The sequence below is a fragment of the Trichechus manatus genome, unplaced genomic scaffold (genome assembly GCF_000243295.1).
Source record: "Trichechus manatus latirostris isolate Lorelei unplaced genomic scaffold, TriManLat1.0 scaffold00046, whole genome shotgun sequence".
NCBI lineage: Eukaryota > Metazoa > Chordata > Mammalia > Sirenia > Trichechidae > Trichechus > Trichechus manatus.
The window spans coordinates 9,264,507-9,289,446 of NW_004443982.1; the positions used below are offsets into that span (position 1 = coordinate 9,264,507).

Genomic DNA, 24,940 nt, shown 5'->3' on the forward strand with positions numbered 1-24,940 from the left:
TTCCAACTTTCTCATTCCAATCACCAGTAATTATCAAAGCATCCTGATTGCATGTTTGATCAATTTCAGACTGCAGAAAATCGTAAAAGTCTTCAATTTCTTCATCTTTGGCCTTAGTGGTTGGTGCATAAATTTGCATAATAGTCACATTAACTGGTCTTCCTTGTTGTCATATGGATATTATCCTATCACTGACAGCTTGTACTTCGGGATAGATCTTGAAATGTTCTTTTTGATGATGAATGCAGTGCCATTCCTCTTCAAGTTGTCATTGCCAGCATAGTAGACCATCAGATTGTCTGATTTAAAATGGCCAGTACCAGTCCATTTCAGCTCACTAATGCCTAGGATATTGATGTTTATGCATTCCATTTCATTTTTGACAATTTCCAATTTTCCTGGATTCATTCTTTGTACATTCCATGTTCTGATTATTAATGGATGTTTGCCACTGTTTCTTCTCATTTTGAGTTGTGCCACATCAGCAGAAGAAGGTCCTGAAAGCTTGACTCCATCCACGTCATTAAAGTTGACTCTACTTTGAGGAGGCAGCTCTTCCCCAGTCGTATTTTGAGTGTCTTCCAACCTGGGGGGTGCATCTTCTGGCACAATATCAGACAACGTTCTGCTGCTATTCATAAGGTTTTCACTAGCTAATTCTTTTCAGAAGTAGACTGCTGGGTCCTTCCTCCTAGTCTGCCTTAGTCTGGAAGCTCAGCTAAAACCTGTCTGCCACGGGTGACCCTGCTGGTATTTGAATACCGGTGGCGTAGCTTCCAGCATCACAGCAACACACAAGCCCCCACAGTACGACAAACTGACAGACACATGGGGGATGTGGCCAGCAGAGCTTAAAATATATTTACTATCTGACCCTTTACAGAAGTAGTTTGCTGACTTCTGCAGTATGCCATGAGAAATTTAGACTTAATGATGTAACCAATGGGCAATTGTTACAAGAATTCAAGTAGAGAAAGGATACAATCGGACTCACATTTTAGAAGAGAAAGTCTGATGAAGAATAGTTTGGATTGGGGTGGGATGGGGAGAAGCAAGAAAAGGAGGAAGAAGCCAATTGAGAGGCCATTGCAGTGGTCCAAAGGATGGGCTGAGCATCCAAAGCCTTGGAGAGCACCAGGGAGAGAAGGGATGTCACAGTTTGGGTGGTGAAAGTATAGGATAAATGACTGTGTAACTGTGGGAGAAAAGGGAGGGGAAAAGGAGAAGGTGACCCTGACTTTTTTTCCCTTTGGGGAGCTTCAAAGATAATGTCTTGGTCATCTGGTGCTGCTATAACAGAAATACCACAGGTGGATGGCTTCAACAAAGAGAAGTTTATTCTCTCACAGTCCAGTAGGCTAAAAGTCTGAATTCAGGGCGCCAGATCCAGGGGAAGGCCTCTCTCTGTCGGCTCTGGAGGAAGATCCTTGTCATCAGTCTTCCCTTGGTCTGGGAGCATCTCAGCACAGGAACCTCAGGTCCAAAGGACTAATTCTGCTCCCTGTACTGCTTTCTTGGTGGTACGAGGTTCCCCTGTCTCTCTGCTCGCTACTTTCTTTTATATCTCAAAAGAGATTGGCTCAAGACACTATCTAATCTTGTAAATCTGATCAATATAACTGCCACTAATCCATCTCATTACATCATAGTGATAGGATTTACAACACATAGGGAAATCACATCACATGACAAAATGGTAGACAATCATACATTACTGGAAATCATGACCTAGACTAGTTGACAGATATTTTTGGGGGACACGATTCAATCCATGACAGATAGGGTGAAGTTGTTCGAATTTGCAGGTCATTCAAATGCAGACATCTAATCTGGAGTGACAGTTGTAGCCAATGGGGGAGACGAGATTGCTCAGGCAGTGTGAAGTGTTCTGTTTGTTCTGTCGACTTTTTGCTTTTCTCAATTCTGATTAAATAGTTTTTAACAAATGAGGTTTCCAAGGACTGAGATGTTAAGGAAAGGTGAAGATCAGGACCAAATAGGGGCCAAGAGTTTCATTAAAGATTCCTTATGGATTAAATAGAAAATATTCTCAATTCCAAATAAGTTACTCATGAACTTTTGGGACACTACCCATTGAAAAGTTGAGGACTCCCTGAATTATGCTTTGGTATAGTTGTAGATAAGATGATACCAGTGTTCGTAATGAAAATGTTTATTGGTGCTGACTGAAAAGAAAATTACTTACACTCTTTAAAACGGGAATTTAAAAAAAAACACACACCACCCCCTGGAGAATATCAGACTGATCACAGCACTTTGTAAAGTCTGTGTATACAATTTAGGTACACATTAAACCACTCTTCATTCAGGCAACAAAATGACAGCTTTTTTTGCTACTGGGAAAGAAAAAATCTACACTAGAAAAATACATTATCCTGATTTACAATGGGGTTCTGTTCCAACACGTCAGTTCTGATGTAAGTCAAATACCTCATTTTTTTTTGTTTTAATTCTTATTCCTTTTTATTGTCAGTATCTTTATAAATCGAGTCTTTATTTGTCTTTGGGGGTTGGAAACATCATATATAAACGTACAGATATATTTTAATACATACATACATTAAAAAATACAGAGATCATAAAAATTTACTCCAAAGATGAAGAAGAGTTGGATGACGTTGGCATTTTGTCAGCTGCAATAATAACTCCACTGATGGAAGGTTTTGGATCATCTGGATTATCGCTGGGAATGGGGATAGTGTTTCTAGTCAGAAAATTAGTCAAGAGTTGTCTGTATGGTCCTTTTCTTTTTTTTCTTCATGTATTTCCTGGTAACATCTCATTGCTTCCTGAATCTGCCTGTTGACTTTAGCAAAGCTATCAGCATTTGGGTCCATGTTTTCAAGCAACTGAAGCCCCTGATCTAGTTTAGAAAACTAAATCTATATGGCAGTGTTTTGAAGAGTTAATCATAAAATTGAACATCTTGGAGTGAACATCTGAGAATGATAACATCAGCAAATTACATGCTGCAACATTGTATTTAGTACATATTACTAATGATAAGATGGATAAAAAAAAAAGGATGGTTAGAAGTGTCGTTAGTGGTAACTCGATTATGTCTTAAGTTGGGGACTACCTGTACAACTTCCTTAATGTAATGGCAAGGGCGTATCACTAAAGATGGAAGGGAAGAACACATTAAAAATTTTCTTTTCAGCGCTCAGTGTCTTTGGAGAAATGATCGATTTTTAATTAACTTTTGGATGTTTAAGGTTTATTCTTTGGCATCCTAAGAGCAGCATTTTGTTTCTATTATCTCCCTCATTTCTCCATAGCCATTTGATTGTAAATGTCATTTCCTTGACATGAAAGTGACTTCTTTTTGTAGTTGGCAGATATTGTGAAAGTGTCCCTTGAATGTCATTGGCCCAGTCAACCCTCCATTTTGCTCTTCCAGTTTATGATTTTCCTTTCCTCTTTTTCTCCATTCTCTTCTTTCAGTAGCCCGTTATTTGGCTATTTCTCTGTTAGCACCTTTACAGGAATGGGTGGGTAATGGAGAGGAGGGAGTGTATGAACTCGAATCAGTAACTTTTGGAAAAATATTTTAGTGAGAAGATACGGAGTTACGCCCCCTAAAGTCTTTGTTTCTGGAAAGTGGAGTCTTACACAAAGAAACTGTCCTTTGAGTTTTGAGCACAAACCTCCAGACAGCCTTAGAATTGCGTTTTGGAGGCCACAGGCTGAGGAACATTAGAGAATTAACCCTTGCATTTAAAGCCCCTGGATTTGAAAAGCCAAGTTCAAATATGCAAGTCAATATTTTAAGTAATTCAATCTACAGCAAGATTCCTTGTTTTTTAAAACTAATATCGAGGCGCTTTAACTGTACAGCGAACGCGGATGCAATGCAAGTTCAAAAGAAGTTTGGGGACTCGTATATCCGTGAACTTGAGTTAGTTGCTTGGTCATCAACGTAGTTCTTCATTCTACAGAATCCCTCAGGGCTTCTGGGTGAAGAAACTTGACCCTCATTTCTGTCAGATTTAAATAATAAAAATTATAATGATAAAAAAAGTATGTCCTCTTGAGTAACTGGTGTCAGGCCAGTTCCTAGCCCTTCTGCTGCTTCCCTGGAGCTCCTGGCAAGGAACATGTGGAGACGGAGTGGATAAAAAGGTTCCAATTCTCTGCCGCAGCGCGTTAGAAAAATTTTCCCTCGGTTGGTGAGCTCTTGCCTCCTTAGAAAAGTGTGGTTTGAAACTGAGCTTCTCTTACCTCTTTTTAAAAGCCCTTTTCCCCAAGGGCTTGAATTCTGGTACTGTTCAAAATGCCAAGCTGGTTTTCGCTCTAAACTACGAAGGTCCCTCCCCCCCACGCCCACCGCCAACACTGAGGCTGTCTAAAACAAAACTAGGGTTACGGAAATTCTTGCGGAGGGGAAGGCGAGGCCAGTAGTGCGGAGAGCAATGGACTACAATTTCCACAAGCCCTCACGGGGGGCTGCCCGCAGACCTCCCTTCCCCAACCCTTGAGACTTGCGCTTGCGCAGGACGCCCCGCGCTGGCAAGGAGTGGGCGGGGACTGGACGCCGTGCCTGGAAGAGAAGAAGGCGAAAAAAGAGACCATAGACGTCCGCACCGGCCTAGAGCGGCCCTTAAAGTGTAAGACAGAGGAGGGTGGGCGAGGACCACCCTCGACAGGCCGCCGGCGGAATCATGGCGACCCGGAATCCCCCTCCCCAAGGTGAGCGGCCTGGTCCTGAAGTAGTATTTGGGACGCGGCTCACAACCCCCGACCTTGCTCCGGGGGCAGCATTTCCTTCCCCTTCCCCAGGGTCTCTGGGGCCTGTGTGGTGTTTTTTTGTTTTTGAGGCCTCCCGTTTGAATAACCCTTCCGAGGTATTCGTCCTCCCCTCTCGGTGGAGCGCGGGAAGTGCGCGACCCTCGTCCCCAACATAGCCCCACCCCCTGCCTTACCTTCACCTCCGGCCTCTCATCTTCAAACATTGTTTTTTAAGTCTGACTCTGAAGTGATTTCTTCTCCCCGGCTCCTCACTGGTTCTTTGAGAGGAGGACACTCTTCCTCCCATGAAAATGGACCTTGCTCTGGTCCTGACCCTACTGAGATTTGGGGGGGTGGCCCCTCACTGCACTGTAACTCTGACCTGACTGGCTCCGTGTCCCTAGGCTGGTCCTTGGGCCTTTAGAAAGGAGATGGGCATATTATTTCTAGGCTCTTTTTACTCTTGAGGTCCTAGTAACAGTCATCAGTTTCCACTTTGAAATTTTTACCTGTAGGCCAAAAGTAACAGTGAATTGTAACATTAAAAAAAAAAATGAAGGAACATTTTGATTGCCTTTAAATTTATCTTTTTCTGTTTTTGTGTTTTGAAGAGTATGAAAGTGATGACGAGTCTTACGAAGTGTTGGATTTAACTGAATATGCAAGAAGACACCATTGGTGGAATCGAGTGTTTGGTCACAGTTCGGGACCTATGGTAGAAAAGTACTCAGTAGCCACTCAGATTGTGATGGGTGGAGTGACTGGCTGGTGAGAAGAACATCTTTTTCGTTAAATTTCTTAGGAGCCTGACTGCTGCCCTTTTGTAGGTGGGCCAGACTCATAATACATATTCAGTGGGTTTACACTGTTAATCCCAAAAGAGCAAGGTTTTGAGGCTTTTCTGTAATATGATTGGTGTCATCTATACACAGACTTAGTGTTAGTTTTGGTAATTTCCCTCCCTCATGCCCGCCATGGTACCACTGTTCCCTCCTCACCCTTCCTTTCTTTATATATTTTCCGGTTTCTCAGGTTCAGCATATGCAATGGATCTGATTCAGTGACAGTAAATAGGAAAAAAAAATTAATAGTTAATTATATGTAAATGAAGCCCTGGTGGCGCAGTGGTTAAGAGCTCAGGCTGCTAAACAAAAGGTTGGCAGCTTGAATCCACCAGCCACTCCTTGGAAACCCTGTGGGCCGTTTCTACTCTGTCCTGTTGGGTCGCTATGAGTCAGAATCAACTTGACGGCAACGGGTTTGGTTTTTGGTTTGGTATATGTTAATAATTTTTACTTGTCATCCATTGCTAACAACTGGAAAAACCTGTGAGAAACTCACACAGTAGAACTGGTTTCCCGGATTGTCAGTGCTATAGGGAGCGGTATAAAATCCTCAGTAAAAATTATTGATGCTGATAAAGATGGTTCTGTTCATTTTTGTGGGCTGGTTCTGATTACACCAATGCTTTGAAGAGGAGCTGTAGAATGGTGGTTCTGTGTTGGAATTAAAGGGCTGACTGCTTACTTTCTAATATTGTGAAGTACATTAAGGAGGAGCAGTTAATAGGTATTAACCTAACCAGTTAACAATTTCGGACCACACGATTACATCATTGCTACTATGGATCTAATTCGGTTATTCCTGGAATAAAAGATTGGCCAAATAACAAGGATTAGAAACAAGTCTGACCCTTGATTTTGAAATTTACATGACCATGGAGAATTTTTGTAATGAGAGTGCTTCCAAATAATCACTTTTTTCTTAGATTCTAAGTTAAATTTATCTTGCATTGATTTAATTTAAATATTTATACTTGGTAAGTATAAAATTTTTTTGATTTGTGCTTTACACACGCTTTGAACAGTGGCACACTCCTCCATGCCTCTTTGTAAATGTCATTTTATGGGAAGATTCTGTAATGGAGAGGTGCAGTATTTATTCATTAAGTATATTTGTTAATGCTGCTGTATGAAAAAAGCCCACAGTTAGAAGAGAGATGTCTGTTCACGGCCCTGGTCATTCAGACAGGTCTCCACAGGCTGGTTGTACCTTGATCCCCTAATTTAGGGTCTGACCCTCTTTATATACGCTCACAATTTGGTGCCATAGATGATTGGGTAAAGTGAGTCAGGCCTAATGCCCAATCTTAAAAAAAGAGACTAAGAAATAATTGAGAAATAGAATTATCAAATCATTGTTTATTTGTAGGCCTCATAATTGTCAGATGTTTGCTTGGAGAGACAGAGCAGGGGGAGTTAGTAGGTTCATTTTAGTGGCTAATGCCATGATACACATGCTTGTGGAGCACGCTCTCCAGGATATTGTTGAGACCTGAGAGCTGGCTGCTGTTTGCCTCTTCCACTTCCTTTTCTGAGCATTTGATGCTGAGTCCACTTACTGAGGGATACGTTCTTTATGGTAATACATACATTTGAGTTATAGCTGGGTGCTAGCCTGGGAGCTGTACAGTAGGACTCTAATACTATACAGTGATTTGCTGCAATGACTATAGATTCAGTGTAGTAAATTTTTGCAATTTTCTAAAGGTATGAAACTGATGTAATAATTTGTGGCATACGTTAAAGAGGAAAGGTTAATAAGCATTAACCTAACCAGTTAACAATTCAGACCAATTCAGGACGTGTATGGGAGGCTAAAGAGATTATATTTAGCTGTAGTAGCTACAGGTTTTGGAGCATAATAAAGATAAAACTGACATCAAGATGGGTGGTTTCCAAGAGAGACTGGAGGTTGGGAAGACCAGTTAGAGTGGTCTGGAAGCAAGGTAATGATGCCCTCAAGAGCGGAAAGAAGACAGGGTCAAATAATGTTATAGAGATAGAGTATGTAGAACTTGGCCATAAGTTGGACCAAGAAAAGGATGAACAAGGCTAAGTCTGAGATGAACATGAGGTAGCAAGCCTGGAGAATGGTGCTGTCGCTTACAAATTGGGACCTTAGCAACAGTTGGTTTGGTTGGAAAGGTGATGCTTGCTTTGGGGCATTTTTAATGTGTGGTTCTGGGTGCTAGAGAAGTCCAAAATGTAATTGGAAAATGTAAATTTACCATTTAGGAAGGCTAGACTTAGAAATCTGGGGTTCTTTTGTACACTGTTGTTGTGTGCCACTGAGTAGATTTCAACTCATAGTGACCTTGTATGACAGAGTAGAACTGCCCTATAGGGTTTCCTAGGCTGTAGTCTTTAGGAAGGCAGATCACCAGGTCTTTACTCCCACAGAGCCACTGGTGGTTTGAACCACTGACCTTTAGGTTAGCAGCCAAGTGCTTAACCATTGTGACACCAGGGCTTCTTTTGCACAGTAGGGATCTGGAATGCTGAAGGGAATGTGTGAGTTCACTAAAGGAGAGAATTAATCACTAAAGAAGTATGGGAGTTGACATTCTTACAGGATAGATGAGACAAAACAGGTTTAATATAAAGATAGATACAGATAAGGAAGTCATGAGAAAGGTGGGCTGAAGTAATCATGAAGGTAGAACTCCAGTTGGACCTTAAAGGGTAGGAAAGCTTTAGATAGGTAGAGCTAGGCAGAAACCCCTAGAAGCAGGGAGATTACTAACTTGATCAAAGGTGATGACCTATTTGGAAGCTAGTTGGGTTGGAACAGAGTTTGGGTAGAGTGGAAATTGGCCAGATGTGTGGACTATCTTGACTGTATTAAAAAAACAAAGCACTGTTATGGTAAATTTCAGCTTAGACAAAAATAGAGGGAAGAGTACAAGGAACCCCTGAGTACCCATCATCCAGTTTCAGTAGCCAGTCTTCTTCTAAATCCTTCTCTCCATCACTTATTTTGAAGCAAATCTCAAACATTTCACATTGTGCATTTTTGACTTAACTGAAAAGAAACATCAAGGGTTTCTGAGCAGGTGGAGGACATAATCAAAAGCAATAGGATGATGTTAAGATTTTCCCAGGAAAGCTATGAAAACTAGACGAGGGAAAAGGGTTTAGTACATCGTTGATCATTCTCATATTTTGTCATTTCTTTCATTAAAGGTGTGCTGGATTTTTGTTCCAGAAAGTTGGAAAACTTGCAGCAACTGCAGTAGGTGGTGGCTTTCTGCTCCTTCAGGTATGTCACAGCTGTAGCTACTTGTCTCTGCTTACATAGGTAGCCCTTGGGAATGAAGCCAAGTTTAGCCACTTCACTTCTGTCTATTTTAATAGAAGGTAGAATTTTTCTTTTAGGCATCAGTTTCTGGAAGAACTACAATAAATTTTGAAAGTTTGCATCCGTGAAAGACAACAATTTAAATACTTCTAAATTCTTTAATTTAAGCATAGCTTGCTTCCAGCTGTCAAAAAGACAACTGAAAATTGTCTTATTAATAGCTACCTCATTTTCTTTAGGTTGTTACTTAACCAAATTTCCCTTAAACATCTCCCTGGTAAAATAAACCTTTCACCAATATAATAATGTAACCCACTCATCCTGACGATTTTAAACATATATTTAAAATTCACACACACCGTATATACAATTCATAAGGTCTGTTTCCTTTCCCTGTTTCCTACACATGCAGTTTCTTCCCCATAAGAAACTGCTGTTAGCAATTTCTAACATTTTTAAAACCAGGGATCCATAATAACGTAGAAGGTGTAGAAAATTGGTTTTAAAAATCATCCATAATCCTATTTCTGAGACAGGTGGATTTGAAAATTTAGTTTTGTTCATGTTCCTCTAAATATAAAGTCTAAAAAAGCTTTGCCTTCAGAGGATGTTTACCAGGCTATTATCTGGCATTCATGTCTGTTTGGCATGTATTTTTCCGAAAATACCATTACTTGAGGATCAAATATCATAAATCCAAAAATTGAAAATATCTGTGAGTGAATGTTAGTAACAATTTTAAAGTTGCAGAGAACTGTCAGTTGTACCAGATTTAAAACATGATTGATGGTCATAGCAACCAAAATCTAGTTTAGCACCTAAGTCCATTGAGCATATAATATTGTAGTTGCCTTAACTGCAGAGGGACTTAAATCATACATGTTAAGCACAAATTTTGAGTTAGTTACTAAACAGCCTTGTAAATAATATATACATTTTCTTTCTATTGCTGATGTAATTATGAATAATTGACACTGTGGTAAGAGGTGAAATGAAATATGATTAATATCGAAACTTAGCATTTGTACAGAAGAGAATTTTTACTTAAGCTGATTTTGACTTGGGGTTATAGAGGCACAAGAACATGTTTAATTTTATAGCTATTTTGAAAACTCAATAGTCATTTCTGTTTAGCACAAAAGAGTACTGGACTGAAGCAGACTTTCCTAAAACGTTCATAGAATAGAGAGAATTGTATTTTAATCCACTCTGCATGTTTTTCAGAAGTCGATTTTAGTCCACTCAGTATGCACCATTCAAATCCACATAGTGCCATTGCCACCTTCTACTTCTCCATGCCTAGTCCATGCATTCTTTGAGGTCACAAAGTCAGAAATAACAAGCACCTGTCTACGTCAAACCCATTTTTTCCCAGAAATATGATTTGCCTTGAAAACTCAGTGGAAGGAAACTGAAAGAGGAAATAGAGTCTCAAATGGTGTTTAGACTAATTGTTTAATATTCTTTAGGCCCATTTTTATATATTTTTTTTACCACCTTTACGTGTGTTTAAAGATAAATATTAATTAGAATCTTAATGCTTTTCTAATAACTCAGTATTACGTATTTTCCAGTAGATATTTATTACACCACTTCTTAAAATAGACAATAGTATATAAATCTTTTAAGTTTAGTTTTTATTTCTTTCAGAGTTAAATGCACATAGTTCAAAGGGTCAAATACTTGTACAAGGCTTATTACAGATTAGAGTAATCCTATGCCTCTCTCACCACCCCCATTTTCCCCTTCCTTGAGGCAACTACTTTCAACCCTTAGCAGATTCATAAGGTGTTTCTCCCCTTTTTTCTAAACAAGTTAGTTGGACATGTCTTGATCTTTCAATTTTAGGTATTAACTGTTGGCTTCTCATTATAGAATATGAGAATGTAGCTTCCATTTACTGAACTGCTCTGCTCTCCCCATACCCTCCTCCCCTTTCATTCTCACTCACGCACATGCAAGCTTCCGTTCCCCTGAATCATCCTCATCCTAGTATTGCTATTTCATAATTGTGGAGTTCACAGAGCTTCTTGAATCTGTAAATCTATGTCTTTATAACTGTGTTTGGGAAGGTTTTGTCCATTATTTCTTCAAATGTTTTTCTGCTCCATTCTTTCTCTCCTTCTGAACATGACTTCAATGTCATATATGTGAGACCTTTTGATAATGTCCTACTTGTCTCTGAGACTTTGTTCATTTTTTAAATCTTTTTTTCAGGTTGTATAAGTTGTATTGATCTAGCTTCAAGTTCACTGACTCTTTCCTCTGTTATCTACCTTCTGCCATTTAGCTTACCCAGCGAATTTATTTCAGATGTTGTATTTTTCATGTTTAGAATTTCCATTTGGTTCTTTTGATATTTTTTATTTCTCTGGTGAGATTTCCTGTCTTTTCATTGATTTAAAGCAAGCTGCTTTAAAGTCCTGGTAATTCCAATATTTGGGTCGCCTCAGGGTTGGCATGTTTTGATTTTTTCTCTTGAGAGTAGGTCACATTTCCCTGGTTTATCATATACTGAGTAATTTCGGATTTTATTTATTTAAAAAAATTTTTCTTATTGTACTTTAGATGAAGGTTTACAGAACAAATAGTTTCTCATTAAACAGACAGTACACATACTGTTTTATGACATTGGTTAACAACCCCATGACATGTCAACACTCTCCCTTCTTGACCTTGTAGTTTCTTGGTGAAAATACACATAGCCACAGTTACACCATTTCAAAAGTTTTTTACATGTGCAATTCAGTGACATCGATTACATTCTTCCAGTTGTGCTGCTATTCTCACTATCCTTTTCCAAATTATTCCATCACCATTGTCTTCAACTCACAGCCCCCAAGGCTTCCCATCAAACCTTTTGAGTTGCTGTTGTCAATTTGATCTCACATAGATAATTCTTTTTTTTTTTTGTACCTTAGATGAAGGTTTACAGAACAAATAGTTTCTCATTAAACAGTTAGTACACATATTGTTTTATGACAGTGGTTAACAACCCCATGACATGTCAACACTGTTCCTTCTCAATCTTGGGTTCTCTATTACCAGCTTTCCTGTCCCCTCCTACTTTCTAGTCCTTGTCCCTGGACTGCTGTGCCTCATTAGTCCCGTTTTGTTTTGTGGGGCTGTCCAATCCCCGGCTGAATGGTGAACCTTGAGAGTGACTTCACCTCTGAGCTAAAAGGGTGTCCGGGGGCCATTCCCTTGGGGTTTCTCCAGTCTGTCAGGCCAGTAAATCTGGTCTTTTTTTGTGAGTTAGAATTTTGTTCTACATCTTTCTCCAGCTCTGTCCAGGACCCTCTATTGTGATCCTGGTCAGAGCAGTCAGTGGTGGTAGCTGGGCCCCATCTAGCTGTACCGACTCAGTCTGGTGGAGGCCATGGTAGCTGTGGTCCATTAGTCCTTTGGACTGATCTTTTCCTTGTATCCTGTTCTCTTCATTCTCCCTTGCTCTTGAAGGGGTGAGACCAGTGGAGTATCTTAAATGGCTGCTCACAGGCTTTTAAGACCCCAGACGCTATCACCAAGGTAAAATATAGAACATTGTCTTTATAAACTTTTATGCCAATTGAGCTAGATGTTCCCCGAGACCATGGTCCCCATAACCCTCCGCTCAGCAATTCAGTCCCTCAAGGAGTTTGGATGTGTCTGTTGAGCTTCCATGACCTTCCTTGTACAAGTTGTGCTGGTTTCCCCAGTAATGTGTACTGTCTTACCCTTCACCAAAATTACCACTTATCTATTGTCTATTTAGTCCTCTCCCCCACCCCCGATTTAATTTTAATTGGTAATGTTATGTTGTGGAGACCCTGGATTATGTTTTATTCCTCTAAGGAATGTTGACAGATTATTTTTAGCAGGCAGTTAACTTGGTTAGACTCAAATTACAAATTGTTTCACTTGTGATGGGTAGCAGCTCAGATCTCAGTTCATTTCTTTTTAGCCTTAGATGCAGAATGCTTGGTTCTGTTCCATGAATGTGTGATTAAGGAGTTATCCAGAGACTTGGGTAGTGTTTATACATAGAAATTGGGGCTCCTCTCTGACTCCTTTTTATGACAGCTATGGTTGTTCTGGGCTCTGTCCTCTGTTTCTTCCGGCCAGGAAGATGGCAGGTTTTCTATTGAAGTTTTAGCCCCTGTGACTGCATTCTGCCCTTAGGATAAAGTCATAAAAATGAGCAAAGCAACTCACCTGATAATTGGTCCCTTCCTAACTTAAGTTTCAACTCTCCTTCAAAATCTGCTTGCCTTTTTTTTTTTTTAAAAAAACTCTGGAGCCCTTATGTTTTAACCAGGGTTTATAGTTGCTATCTGCAGAGGATCAGTGTGTTAGGAGTATACTTTGACATATTGGAAGTGGAATTTCACCACCGAGTGTGTAGATCAGGGATCAGCAAACTTTTTCTTAAAGGGACAAGATAGTAAATATTTTAGGCTTGCAGGCCATGTGGTCTCTGTCATACCTACTTAACATAGATGTTGTAGCATGAAAGCAGCCATAGACAATAAGTAAATAAATGGGTATTGCTGTGTTTCAGTAAAATTTATTTATAAAAACAGGCAGCTGGCCTGCAGCCTGTAGTTTGCTGACCTCTGGTTTAGGTTATTATGACTGCAAATGTTATTCACCACTGAGTCATGTAGTATACTGTGATTTTTCTTGTTACAACTCTTTGTTTTCCCTGAAGTTAGTAACTGTTGTGTTTTGGTTGGCTTTGTTTTTTATGTATGCATCACTAAATCAATCCCAAACTTTCTACCAGTTGTCTAAATCTCCTCTCACTGTGGTCATATGCATCAAATAGTCTGTCAGTTTAATCTTCTTGACGAACTTGCTCCCAGAGTCCTGTGTTTGGCTTGCTTTTTAGGCCTGGTGTACAGCTGTTATCCTGGGATCTCCCTTCAATACCATTCTGGGGCTACCTTTTGCTTCTGTCATGGGTGGTTTCCTATATCTTATATGTCTTCTTGATGTATTCTTTTGTTTTGGTGGGACATGTCCTTCAGTAACTTTTTGAGAGAGCATAGGAAGTGTAGTTTTGAGACTTTTACATGTTTGAAAATTTCATTTCACTCTCACACTTGGTTGATAACTTACTTGGGTCTAGATATTGCTCCACTGCCTTCTAATTTCCAGTGTTGCTGTTAAGTCTAAAAGCATTCTATTTCTTGAACCTTTCTATGTGGTATTTTTTCCCCGTCTTAGTAAATATTTATAGGGTTTTCTATGTGTCTCCAGTGTTTTGATTTTTCACAACGATGTGCTTTGCCATGGTCTGTTTTCATCCATTGTGCTGGAAACTAAATGGGCCTTTTCAGTTTGGTAGATGTGTGTCTTTCAGTTTTGGGAAATTCTCTCGATATTTATTTATTAATGATTTCCTTTTCTTTGTTTTTTCTCATCTTTCTCTCTGTAGTTCCTAATTATATGGATTTCCTGAACTGATTGTCTAGTTTTCTTATCTTTCCTATTTTCTTGCTGTCTTTTTGGTCTGCCTTCTGGAATATTTCTTCAACTTCATCTTCTAACTCTTATTTTTTCATTTCTGCTATCATTAATTTTAACTTTCATGAGCTTTTGTTGTTGTTGTCGTTCTTTCAGTGTTACCTTAGCATCTTTTTTTGTTTGTTTGTTTTTGTTTTTAACAGCTTTATTGAGGTAGAATTGAAATACCACAGAATTAACCCTCACCTTCCAAAATAAATATGAGCCAGTTTGCAGTCAATTCCTACTTCCACCCCAGCCTGGGGTACCTTAGCATCTTGCTCCTTGTTCTTCTTTCATGGATGCAGTATCTTTAAAAAAAATTTTTTTTAAGAGATTGGAAAGGTAGCATGTATTATGTGTGACTGTCCCCTTCCAGCCTATAGCTTCCTTCAACCAGTGCAATAGTTAGAAGACAGTCCCTTCAATAAGACTTTTAGAAATACATTATTTACTGAAGCACTAGCATCTTTGAAAACCATTTTAATTGTTTGTCTGTAGACCAGTGATGTTTGTTAAAGGTAGCTGTACTTGAAATGTGTTGTCTCATTTGAATTGAGGATAGAAGGTTCTTAGAAATGGCAAAGGCTGAAAGTTGTCTTTAATCACCAGACGGTGTTTGGTATGATCACGTTAATAGACTGCAAGTTCAGAATGTTGATCCAAATGTTCTGTCCTGCGTGGAATTCTCAATATCTACACAGACTGTTTATCTATGCAGTTAATTTTTTCAGTTTCACAAACAACACTGCAGTGACCAGCTATTTACATACATTTGCACACACTCATGAGACAAAGCAAATGCACATATTTAAGCGTTTTGATTGTCAAGTATTCTTCCAGAAAGAATACAACAATTACATTCCCACCAGTCCTGTATAAAAGTACCTGCCAACTTGTCCTCCTTTCCATACTGTACTCTTTGGAAGGAACTATGCACAGTCCACATTTCAGGAGTGGGAGTTACACACCAGCTCCCTGAAGGCAGAGTATCGGCATAAACTATTTTGGAATTCTTCTGCATGGGAGATTTATGTCTTCTCCATTTATTAATTTATTCAATCATTTATTTATATCAATATAGGGTAATGGATATCTTATACTTTGGGTTATAATCCAATATTACTTTATTTTGTTGCTCAGATTGTTCTAGCTTTAGCCGTTGGGAGTACTTTCAGTTGTCCATTATGTTTTTTAATCTCTGAGAACATAAATGATCTAGTTTTTTTTTTTTTTTAGCCTTTTTTTTCTCCCTACAAAGTCTCTGTTTCTCTAAGTTTTTTTTTTTTTTCCTCTCTCTCTCTCTGCTTGTTTATTGGTCTCTCTTTTTTATGTTATAGACTTTCCTTGATGGCTGATGTCTGCTCGTAAAAGCTGATAGAAAGCCTTAAATGTGTGGATGGGGCTTTTCTTTCTCTGGGAAATCTGACCAGCCCAAGAAAAAAATACCTAAAGATGTGGATTTAGGGTGGGAGAGGGAGTTTTCCCCAGTGAAACAGCCCCGTTATATCGCCATATGGTGAAACAAGCAAATAGGCCCATCCACATGTTCAGCGTTCCATCATACATGGATCTTTCCCTGAAAGCCTGGCATTATTTTTAACTTGTAGGCTTTTATTCTAATGACACCTCTTTACCTAATTCCGTGAAATGCTTTAGCATTCTTTGTTGTTGTTAGGTGCCATTGAGTCGGTTCCAACTCACAGCATCCCTACATACAACAAAACGAAACACTGCCCGGTCCTGCGCCATCCTCACAGTTGTTGTTATATTTGAGCCCATTGTTGCAGCCACTGTGTCAATCCATCTCGTCGAAGATCTTCCTCTTTTTCCTTGACCCTTTACTTTACCAAGCATGTCCTTCTCTAGGGACTGGTCCCTCCTGATAGCATGTCCGAAGTACGTGAGGTGAAGTCTCGCCAGCCTTACTTCCAAGGAGCACTCTGGCTGTATTTCTTCCAAGACAGATTTGTTTGTTCTTCTAGCAGTCCGTGGTATATTCAGTATTTTTCACCAACACCATAGTTCAAAGGCATCAGTTCTTCTGTCTTCCTTTTTCATTGTCTGGCTTTCACATGCATATGAGGAGATTGAAAATATCATGGCTTGGGTCAGGCACACCTTCGTCCTTAAAGTGACATCTTTGTCTTTTAATACTTTAAAGAGGTGTTTTGCAGCAGATTTGTCCAATGTAATACGTCGTTTGATTTCCTGACTGCTTCCTCCATGGACGTTGTGGAGCCAAGTAAAATGAAATCCTTGACAACATCAATCTTTGCTCCATTTATCATGATGTTGCTTATTGTTCCAGTTGTGAGGACTTTTGTTTTCTTTATGTTGAAGTGTAATCCATACTGAAGGCTGTGGTCTTTGATCTACATCAGTAAGTGCTTCAAGTCCTCTTCGCTTTCAGCATTCTAAGAAAGTCAAATGTTCAAAAGTAGTAATTACCCCTCCTGCTCGCTCACCCTCAACCCTGGTCTGCTGGTTTGCATTTCCCCATAATTGCTCAAATAAGTTCAGGGTGGACAAGACTGAATTGGGTCCTGTACAGTCAGTTCTTAGAAGGTATTTGATGATGATAGATGTACGTGAACCCCACTGGGGTCAGATTGGTTGTCCTGGGTCATCTCTGTCTTGGAGTGTACTGGTCAGTTTGGACCACTGTCCTTCAGTTTGAGCAGATTTGCCTCCAAGGGAAGTCTTTATTCACTCATTTATTTGTTTGCCTAACATTATTCTGGACTCTTAAGAACATAGAGATTCCCAATCCCCTGGGAGAGTTAGGTATTCACAAACAAATTTAATGGTAAGGTTAGTGCTGAGGTGGACAGGTATATGTGTATAGTGCTGGAAGATGCTGTGACTGCTTAGAAGTGTCAGAGACAGAGAGCCCACAGAGGCATTAACATCTTCAGCTTCTCAAGGTCTTTATTTTTCCTGCAACTGTTCTGACATTTTACCCAAAAGTGTACAGGTTCTTTAAACCATATAAAATCTTTTGTCTCAGATAACCCTAGCTTTATTAATTTTCAGTGACAAATGGGTTTGCAGAAATATTTTTATGTAATGTATACAGAATGCTGTTTGTGAGAATTTGTTTAATCTGTCTCATTAAATGACTTCCTTTATTCATTTGCTAGGGGTGGATAAGGAATGTAGTTAAGATTTTTTGTTCATTTCATCATCAGTATAACTCATGGCAGAAGAATTAATTAAAAAAAAACAAACTTTGTAACTTAAAATGTTAAGTCTTGAAAATGAAAATTGAATTGAGGAATCCTAATGAGTAGTAGCCTAGATAATATTTTTGGTTTTTTTCACCAAAAAATAAAGCCATACATGTACGTACAATCTTTGTTCTCAAAAGCTTTGGACTGAGTAAGAAGATAGGAGATTCAGCAAAAAGTTAAATTCTGCAAAAGCTTCAAAGAAATCAACTGGTTTGATTACTTAATACAAGTAAGCAGTAAGTTTTTTCAATTTATGTGTAGAAAAGGCTCCTTTTCCTAAAATTCGTCATCACTTCTATGCTGGTGGCCCAAATTGCTGTGTCAAGTACTATCAGAAAAAGCTTTCACTTGCCATTTGATTTGATCACCACTCTGCTTTGCTGAGGTTTGAGTTTGAAGTGATAGTAAGTGAATAAATATAGGCAGAAATACAGACAAACTCTTCTATGGAGTCATTCACAGAGAAAATAGAACCTAAGATTCATAGTCATCCTATTTATATAAACCCAAATATTTTTAGTATTTGAAGTATTTTGTGTATGGTTAAAAGTCAAAGTGTTACCTTAAAAGATTATAAAGAAAGCATAAGTTTGATAGAAGTGATTTATAATGATATATATGGCTTAATTACTGCTCATGTGATTATATTTTGATTTTATTATTTTGAGGGACTAACTTACTGTACTGGCTTAACACATGCTATTTTTCCTGTTCAGATGCTGCAGTGTTCTAATAGCACCGTATGAGTGTTTTTCTTATGGTTAATGGGCATTTAACTATGTTGCTGTTGTTAGATGTCGTCAAGTCGGTTTCGGCCCATAGCAACCCTGTGCACAACAGAATGAAACACTACCTGATCTGTGCCATCCTCACAGTCGTTGCTATATTTGAGCCCATTGTTGCAGCTGCTGTGTCAGTCCATCTGACTGAGGGTCTTCCTTTTTTTCGCTGACCCTCTACCAAGCATGATGTCCTTCTCCAAGGTCTGGTCTCTTCTGATGACGTGTCCGAAGTACATGAGACGAAGTCTCACCATCCTCGCTTCTGAGAACCGTTCTGGCTGTACTTCTTCCAAGACAGATTTAGTTCTTTTGGCAAGTTCATGGTATGTTCAATATTCTTTGCCAACACAATAATTCAGATGCATCAATTCTTCAGTCTTCCTTATTCATTGTCCAGCTTTCACATACATATGAGTCGATTGAAAATACCATGGTCTTGGGTCAGGTGCACCTTAGTCCACAGGGTGACATCTTTGCTGTATTAGCACTTTGGCAACAGATTTGCCAAATGTAACACGTCGTTTGATTTCTTGACTGCTGCTTCCATGGGCCTTGATTGTGGATCCAAGTAAAATGAAATCCTTGACAACTTTAAAATTTTCTCCATTTATCATGATGTTGCTTATTTGTCCAGTTGTGAGGATTTTTGTTTTCTTTATGTTGAAGTGTAATCCATACTGAAGGCTGTGGTCTTTGATCTTCATCAGTAAGTGCTTCAAATCCTCTTCACTTTCAGCAAGCAAGGTTGTATCATCTACATATCGCAGGTTGTTAATGAGTCTTCCTCCAATCCTGATGCCCTGTTCTTCAGATAGTCCACCTTCTCGGATTATTTGCTCAGCATATAGATTGAAGCTATAGTTTCATTAAAAGGATTTATTTTATGAAACTTGTGTAGAGCATAAGTTTACCACATTATTTCTTTTATATTCCACTTTCAAAAGCAATTAGCAGAAAGTATTCTTATTTAAATAAAGAGAGTTAGTGAAGACCTTTTATCAGACTAGGTTTCTTTAGTGATCTAATAGCTAATTAGCTTCTGATCCCTTGTTCAAACATCCGTTTAATTAAAAGGTACTTTTTTATTAGCCGCATTATTTGGATAGCCTCTATATCTTTTTAGCTGTCTCTACTCTAAAAGGTATGATAGAATTATAGTACAGTTATAATATAATTTTTGAAATGTTTTCCTGTCATGTACTGCTCTTTTCTTAGCACAGTGTTCATTATTCTAAATAATTAGTTGTTTATGTTAATATCAGTTTTCTCTAATGGACTCGAAGCTCTGTGAGGGTGGGAGAGGGTGAGATGTTGTCTGTCTCTTGTTGGCTGTAGCTTGTGGACCTAAGACAGTACTTGGCACAGGGTAGGTACTTAGCATTTGTTGAATAAATTAATTAATGAATGAATAGTGATTTTTTTTTTTAAACCAATAAGCTTCATAGATTTCTTGAAATCTAAATGTTCATATATTCCTGGTAATAGATTAGTCAGTAACCTAGTTGATTTAGAATTTACCATTTTTATTACATTCTTGCAGCTTGCCAGTCACAGTGGCTATGTGCAGATCGACTGGAAGAGAGTTGAAAAAGATGTAAACAAAGCAAAAAGACAGATTAAGAAACGAGCAAATAAAGCAGCACCTGAAATCAACAATATAATTGAGGAAGTAAGACAATATATGTTTTTTGGCTCCTTTTTTTAAATGGGTCTCACTTAGCAGTAAATGTGACTGGGAATTATCTTCTTTAAAAAAATTGGTGGTTTTGGTCATATGTCTCCAGTGTTAAGTAAAATTTGGAATCAAACCACCATTTGAATCAGTCATTAATTTTTGGTGATAAACATAGATTCCCCTGCCCATTTCCCCAACTCCTTGATCCTCCTGTGTAAAAACAGATAACATTATTCTTCCAGAATTTTTCTTCCGCTTTTACAATGTCTATATATATCTATGTGTATACAAACTGTTGAAAATGCAGACTACCCATTTTTTTTCTTGAGGTGGAAATAGTTTGAAAATGTATTCATTTTATTTTATTAATTTGATGAATATATTAGTTTTAATAACATTTTTATTTGTATTTTGTCTATATTCTTATAGTCTGTTTAGAATTAAATAGTTACTCCTTTGACTCTGTTTTTGTTTTATTCTTTTACCTCTCCCAACTTTTTATTTTGAAAAATTTCAAATCAGTTAAAATGTTGAAAGATAAGTATAGTGAATACCTAAATACCCTTTACCCTTACCAAATTGTTAACATTTTGCCACATTTGCTTTACCTGTGTGCATGTGTGTGATTAACACTTTTTTTTTTTTGCTGAACCATTTAAGATATCATGACTCTTCACCTCTAAATACTACAGCACCTATCTCCTAAGGATAGGAATATTCTCCTGTACAACTACAAGTACCATAATTACACCCAAGAAATTTAACATACAATATTACTTTCTAATATGTAGTCCATATTGAAGTTTTTCCACAAAATATCCTTTATTGCCTTTTTTTCCCCCAGTCAAGAATTATACATTGCATTTGGTTATCATGTCTCTGATGTCTCCTTTAATCTTAAACAGTTCCCTCATCTGGTTTGTTTTTTCTTTTTTCCCCATCTTTCATGACACTGACATTTTTGAAGCATCTAGGCCACTTTTGCAGAATAGCCCACAGTTTTGGCCTTGTCTAATTGCTTCCTCATAATTTTACTAACATTAAATAGTTTATCAAGGTGATGTTAAATGTATGTTTTTTGATCCTGTACATTTTTTCTTACTAGCTAAGTGGATTATTAGTAAATATCATTATGCCTGCTATGGAAATTTATTAAATGATCTTTGTTAACAACTTGCTAAAGGAGCCATTTATGTCTGCCCTATATGTAGATTTCTTTTTACCTGTGATATCATTGCTGCCCATATACCTGTTATCTCAGTAGTCACAGAGCTTACTGAGCCTGGCTCTAGGCTCTAGGCAGCTTCAGTTTGTAACTGACTGCTCTGAGATCTTGCATGGTGTTTGGCACCTACAATAGTAGGAGCCCAGGAATTTTTGCTGAATATTTATTTGATGAAAATGTTACTTAACTCTGGATTCAATAATTAAATATTCGTTTAAATTTACTTTATGTTTCAGGCAACAGAATTTATCAAACAGAACATCGTGATATCCAGTGGATTTGTGGGAGGCTTTTTGCTAGGCCTGGCATCTTAAGGACGTGAATGTTCTATCATAGTAGATTCAACTGTGACAAGAGCAGTGGTGGTGACAAGGCAGTCTCTCAACAGCACATACCACGAGATTCTCCAGGGCAAGGAGAAACAATTATCTGGACAATACTGAATTCACAACTTTAGTGTTTTGCCTTCTAAAGCTTGGCAAACTAGTATCTGCTGTAAAATACCCTGTATTGTATGTGTATAACTTTCATTTAAAAAAGAATTTGCTTCTGTTTAGAAATTAGCCTATAAAATATCATCAGTGGATATAGATATGGAGAGAAAAAAAATCTGTTTGTTGGACTTATTCTCCAGTGAAATATTACCCTTGTTTTATTTAAATAAGATATTCTTCATTATGCTTTATAGTATAGTACCAATAATTTATAATTTGTATTATCACTTCAACATTAGGGCTGAGTTTTATTTTAAGAAATGTTTGCAATAAACTGAAGAACTGCAATGCCTGTTTATGGAAGGATTTAGAAATAACAGAATTACTAAAGATATTAAACATACTCTACTGATGTAATTTAATACCAGTTTTTAAGTTTTTCTTTTTTTTTCCTATTTAGGCTTTAATATACTTATTTTTACCTGCAATTCTTACTTTGCTTAAAGAATAATTGTAGTAACAGTTTCAAAGAAAGCCCTTGTAAGCAAATGCTACATGTCCAGAGCTCTTCTTTCTTTCTTTTTTTTGTCATCTGTAGTTAAAAAATATCTTCTTGTATATAAGCTTCTAACTTTTTAAATTTGTTTGTTTATCTTGGCAGTATGGACAGAAGTAATTTTGGGGGCTTGTATATAGTTGGTCAACTGATTGATTTTATTAACCTTGAATGAACTTCCATTCTCATTTAAAATTCCTGATTATTATTCTGGCCCCTTCTTCACGAGGAAGTAAAAGTCACTTTAAAATATTTAGTAGTATAGTATGAATTTTTTATTTAAAGAACAGTGATTTTCTATGTAATTGTGAAATTGTAGCTTAAAGAGAATTGTTCCCTTGATCTAGTTTGAGATGTAAGTACTAAGACTTTCAGGCTTTCTGTATCATTATATTGGTTGAACATTAAGCCAGTGAACTTGTTTCTCAGGGCCAACATCACACTCCTTCAGAGGCTCCTTTGTCCCCAAAGTTTTCTATATTTTTAGTTTTGTCTGTAGAGTTCTAGGTTGGTATTGGGAGAAACAGCAGAACAACGTGTGTTGGAGTCTTCAGATTGGAAAGACTGTAGGTATCCAGGCCACCTCCTTTTCATAGGAAGTTCCCATAGTATATTTTGGGTATTGTAAACATATGGCTTTTCATACTTTCAAGACTGGTTACAGTCTGAGCGCTTTCATTAGTGTTGAGACTCCTTAAAATTGAATGTGGGATTGATGTTAAGTTTCTTCCTTTACTCTCATTAGTGCCTCAGATATGATGCTAAATAAACTTCAGACTTTCGTAATATGAAGTGATTTTGCTTATAAATACTTGATTTTTCTTTTTTGGGCTTTTCTTTATTTCTACCTTGTCCAGCTTTTTATCACTTGGGATTAAAAGGGAAAAATATTCATGAATATGATCAGGTCACACATTAGCTTGAACCTTGGCTGTGCTTCTGTGTGCCACACCTTTGTGATTCTCTCGTGTGATACAATGAGGCAGGCTATTGTGGGGGGCTCTGGTAGCTGACTCAATTTGTTCATTTGGAAATATTTATAGCGTGTTCTGTGCATGATACACTAGGAAAGTGGCGGAGGGAGCACAAACATCACTGCCCTCAATAGCCTTCAACTGAATAGAGACTAAGATATTTCTATATGAAAAGTTATGATATAGGAGAACCTGGCATATGAGTAGTAGGGATTACTACTTTCAAAGTCCAAACATGAATGAAAACTGAAAAAGATAGTAGCAACTCATTTTTACCTATACATTTCCAAGTAGCTGTCTAGATTTTAAAGAATATTTCTATGCAAATGCAATATTAGTGTCCCTTGTTCTGCCTCATGTCTACACTATTTTTCCCACTAAGTTGTAGGCTACTTGAGACTAATCTGTAACTTATGAAGCACAGAGTGCAGTGAGTGCTTTGCTCCTGGTAGGTTGCTGGGAGGGTGGTCTGCCTTTATGGATAAGCTGAGGCCTTGGGCTCAGAGCATTCTCTGATAAGGAAGCTGGGAATTGGGTCTCTTTCTCCTCTCCTGTTCCCCTCTGTCAGAGAAGCCCTCCTCCCTGTTTTGAATCCATGGTAACTTTCTCTATGACTCTGTGACTACTTAATTGTACTAATGTAATCTTGTAGCTCGTGGGAGAAGAAATGTTCTTTCTAGTCATGCACCTCTGGTCACGGGACTGCCATGCTATTTGAATTTGAACAAAGCTTGGCAACGGGACAGTCAGGCCAGGTGCAGCTGAACAAAGGCCCCTTCCTCTTACCCCTTTTCCTTGTTCCCATGCACTCAGATTTCCTGTGTCAGCTCACCCCGGGACGGGGGTCTGAGGGAGGCCAACTCCACAATGAATCTTATCCCTTGCATCTACATCCTAATTGCTATGTAAGTAAATAAAAGCTTGTGATCTTGCCACTGGGTAATGCCAATTAATTACTGAAAGCTACAGGCTTGTTGGAGCCCATTTTTCATCTTACTGCAGTTGTGTGGAAATCTCAGAATCCCACTATGCTGTCTTCAACTATGAGTATATAATAAATGCCCACTTTTTACTTCTCTGTTCATTAATGACACTAGCTGCCCGTGCAGCACTTCTCTGACTCTAACCACCCAGAGCTAGGTCAGCTCTTACAAGTCAAAAGGACACCATCATTCAGACTCAAATAGAGTCTACACCACACCCTCACTTACGACCTGCTGGCTACAGATTGGAGGTTTCTCCTCTACCCCTTTAGGGTGCTAGCCACAAGCTCGGAGACCCCCCTGGACTCCCTCACTTCGGACCTGCTGGCTCCCACTACTCTTTTAGGGGTGGGGGTGGGGCTGAACAAGAATGAACTGGTTTGAAGCACTGCAGGTGGTTTTTGTGGCCTGGCTAGTCCCCCGCTCATTTGTACAAATCCTTAGGTGTTTAGATAACAACAAAAAAAAGTACTCTACCCCTTGCTGTGGGATCAATTCCAACTCATAGTGACCCTATAGGACAGAGTAGAACTGCCCCATAGGGTTTCCAAGGAGTGGCTGGTGGATTCAAACTGCCTATCTTTTGGTTAGCAGCCTGAGCTCTTAACCACTACACCACCAGGGCTCCTAGATGACAAAGGCACATCAATTACTCAGCAAAATCTAAGGGTTTAGAGTTCTATCTCAGGATACAAGGGCAAA

The 24,940-nt window shown here is 38.5% G+C and overlaps 1 protein-coding gene across 2 annotated transcripts in view; it reads left to right on the top strand.

Moving 5' to 3' along the window:
- Window positions 1-4,556: 4,556 nt before the first annotated feature.
- Window positions 4,557-24,940, top strand: part of FUNDC1 (FUN14 domain containing 1) — a 28,795-nt gene continuing 8,411 nt past the window's right edge. The window contains exons 1-6 of one of the 2 annotated variants that reach the window (XR_002824207.1): window positions 4,557-4,710; window positions 5,361-5,517; window positions 8,775-8,850; window positions 19,932-20,060; window positions 21,528-22,847; window positions 24,069-24,160. Coding sequence is in view for 1 of the 2 variants with exons in the window: in XM_004376916.2 (XP_004376973.1) it covers window positions 4,683-4,710; window positions 5,361-5,517; window positions 8,775-8,850; window positions 19,932-20,060; window positions 21,528-21,605 (468 nt within the window). In the remaining variant the exon portion in view is untranslated. Of the gene's footprint in view, window positions 4,711-5,360; window positions 5,518-8,774; window positions 8,851-19,931; window positions 20,061-21,527; window positions 23,550-24,068; window positions 24,161-24,940 lie in introns of those variants that run through there. The other variant, XM_004376916.2, reaches the window with a different exon arrangement.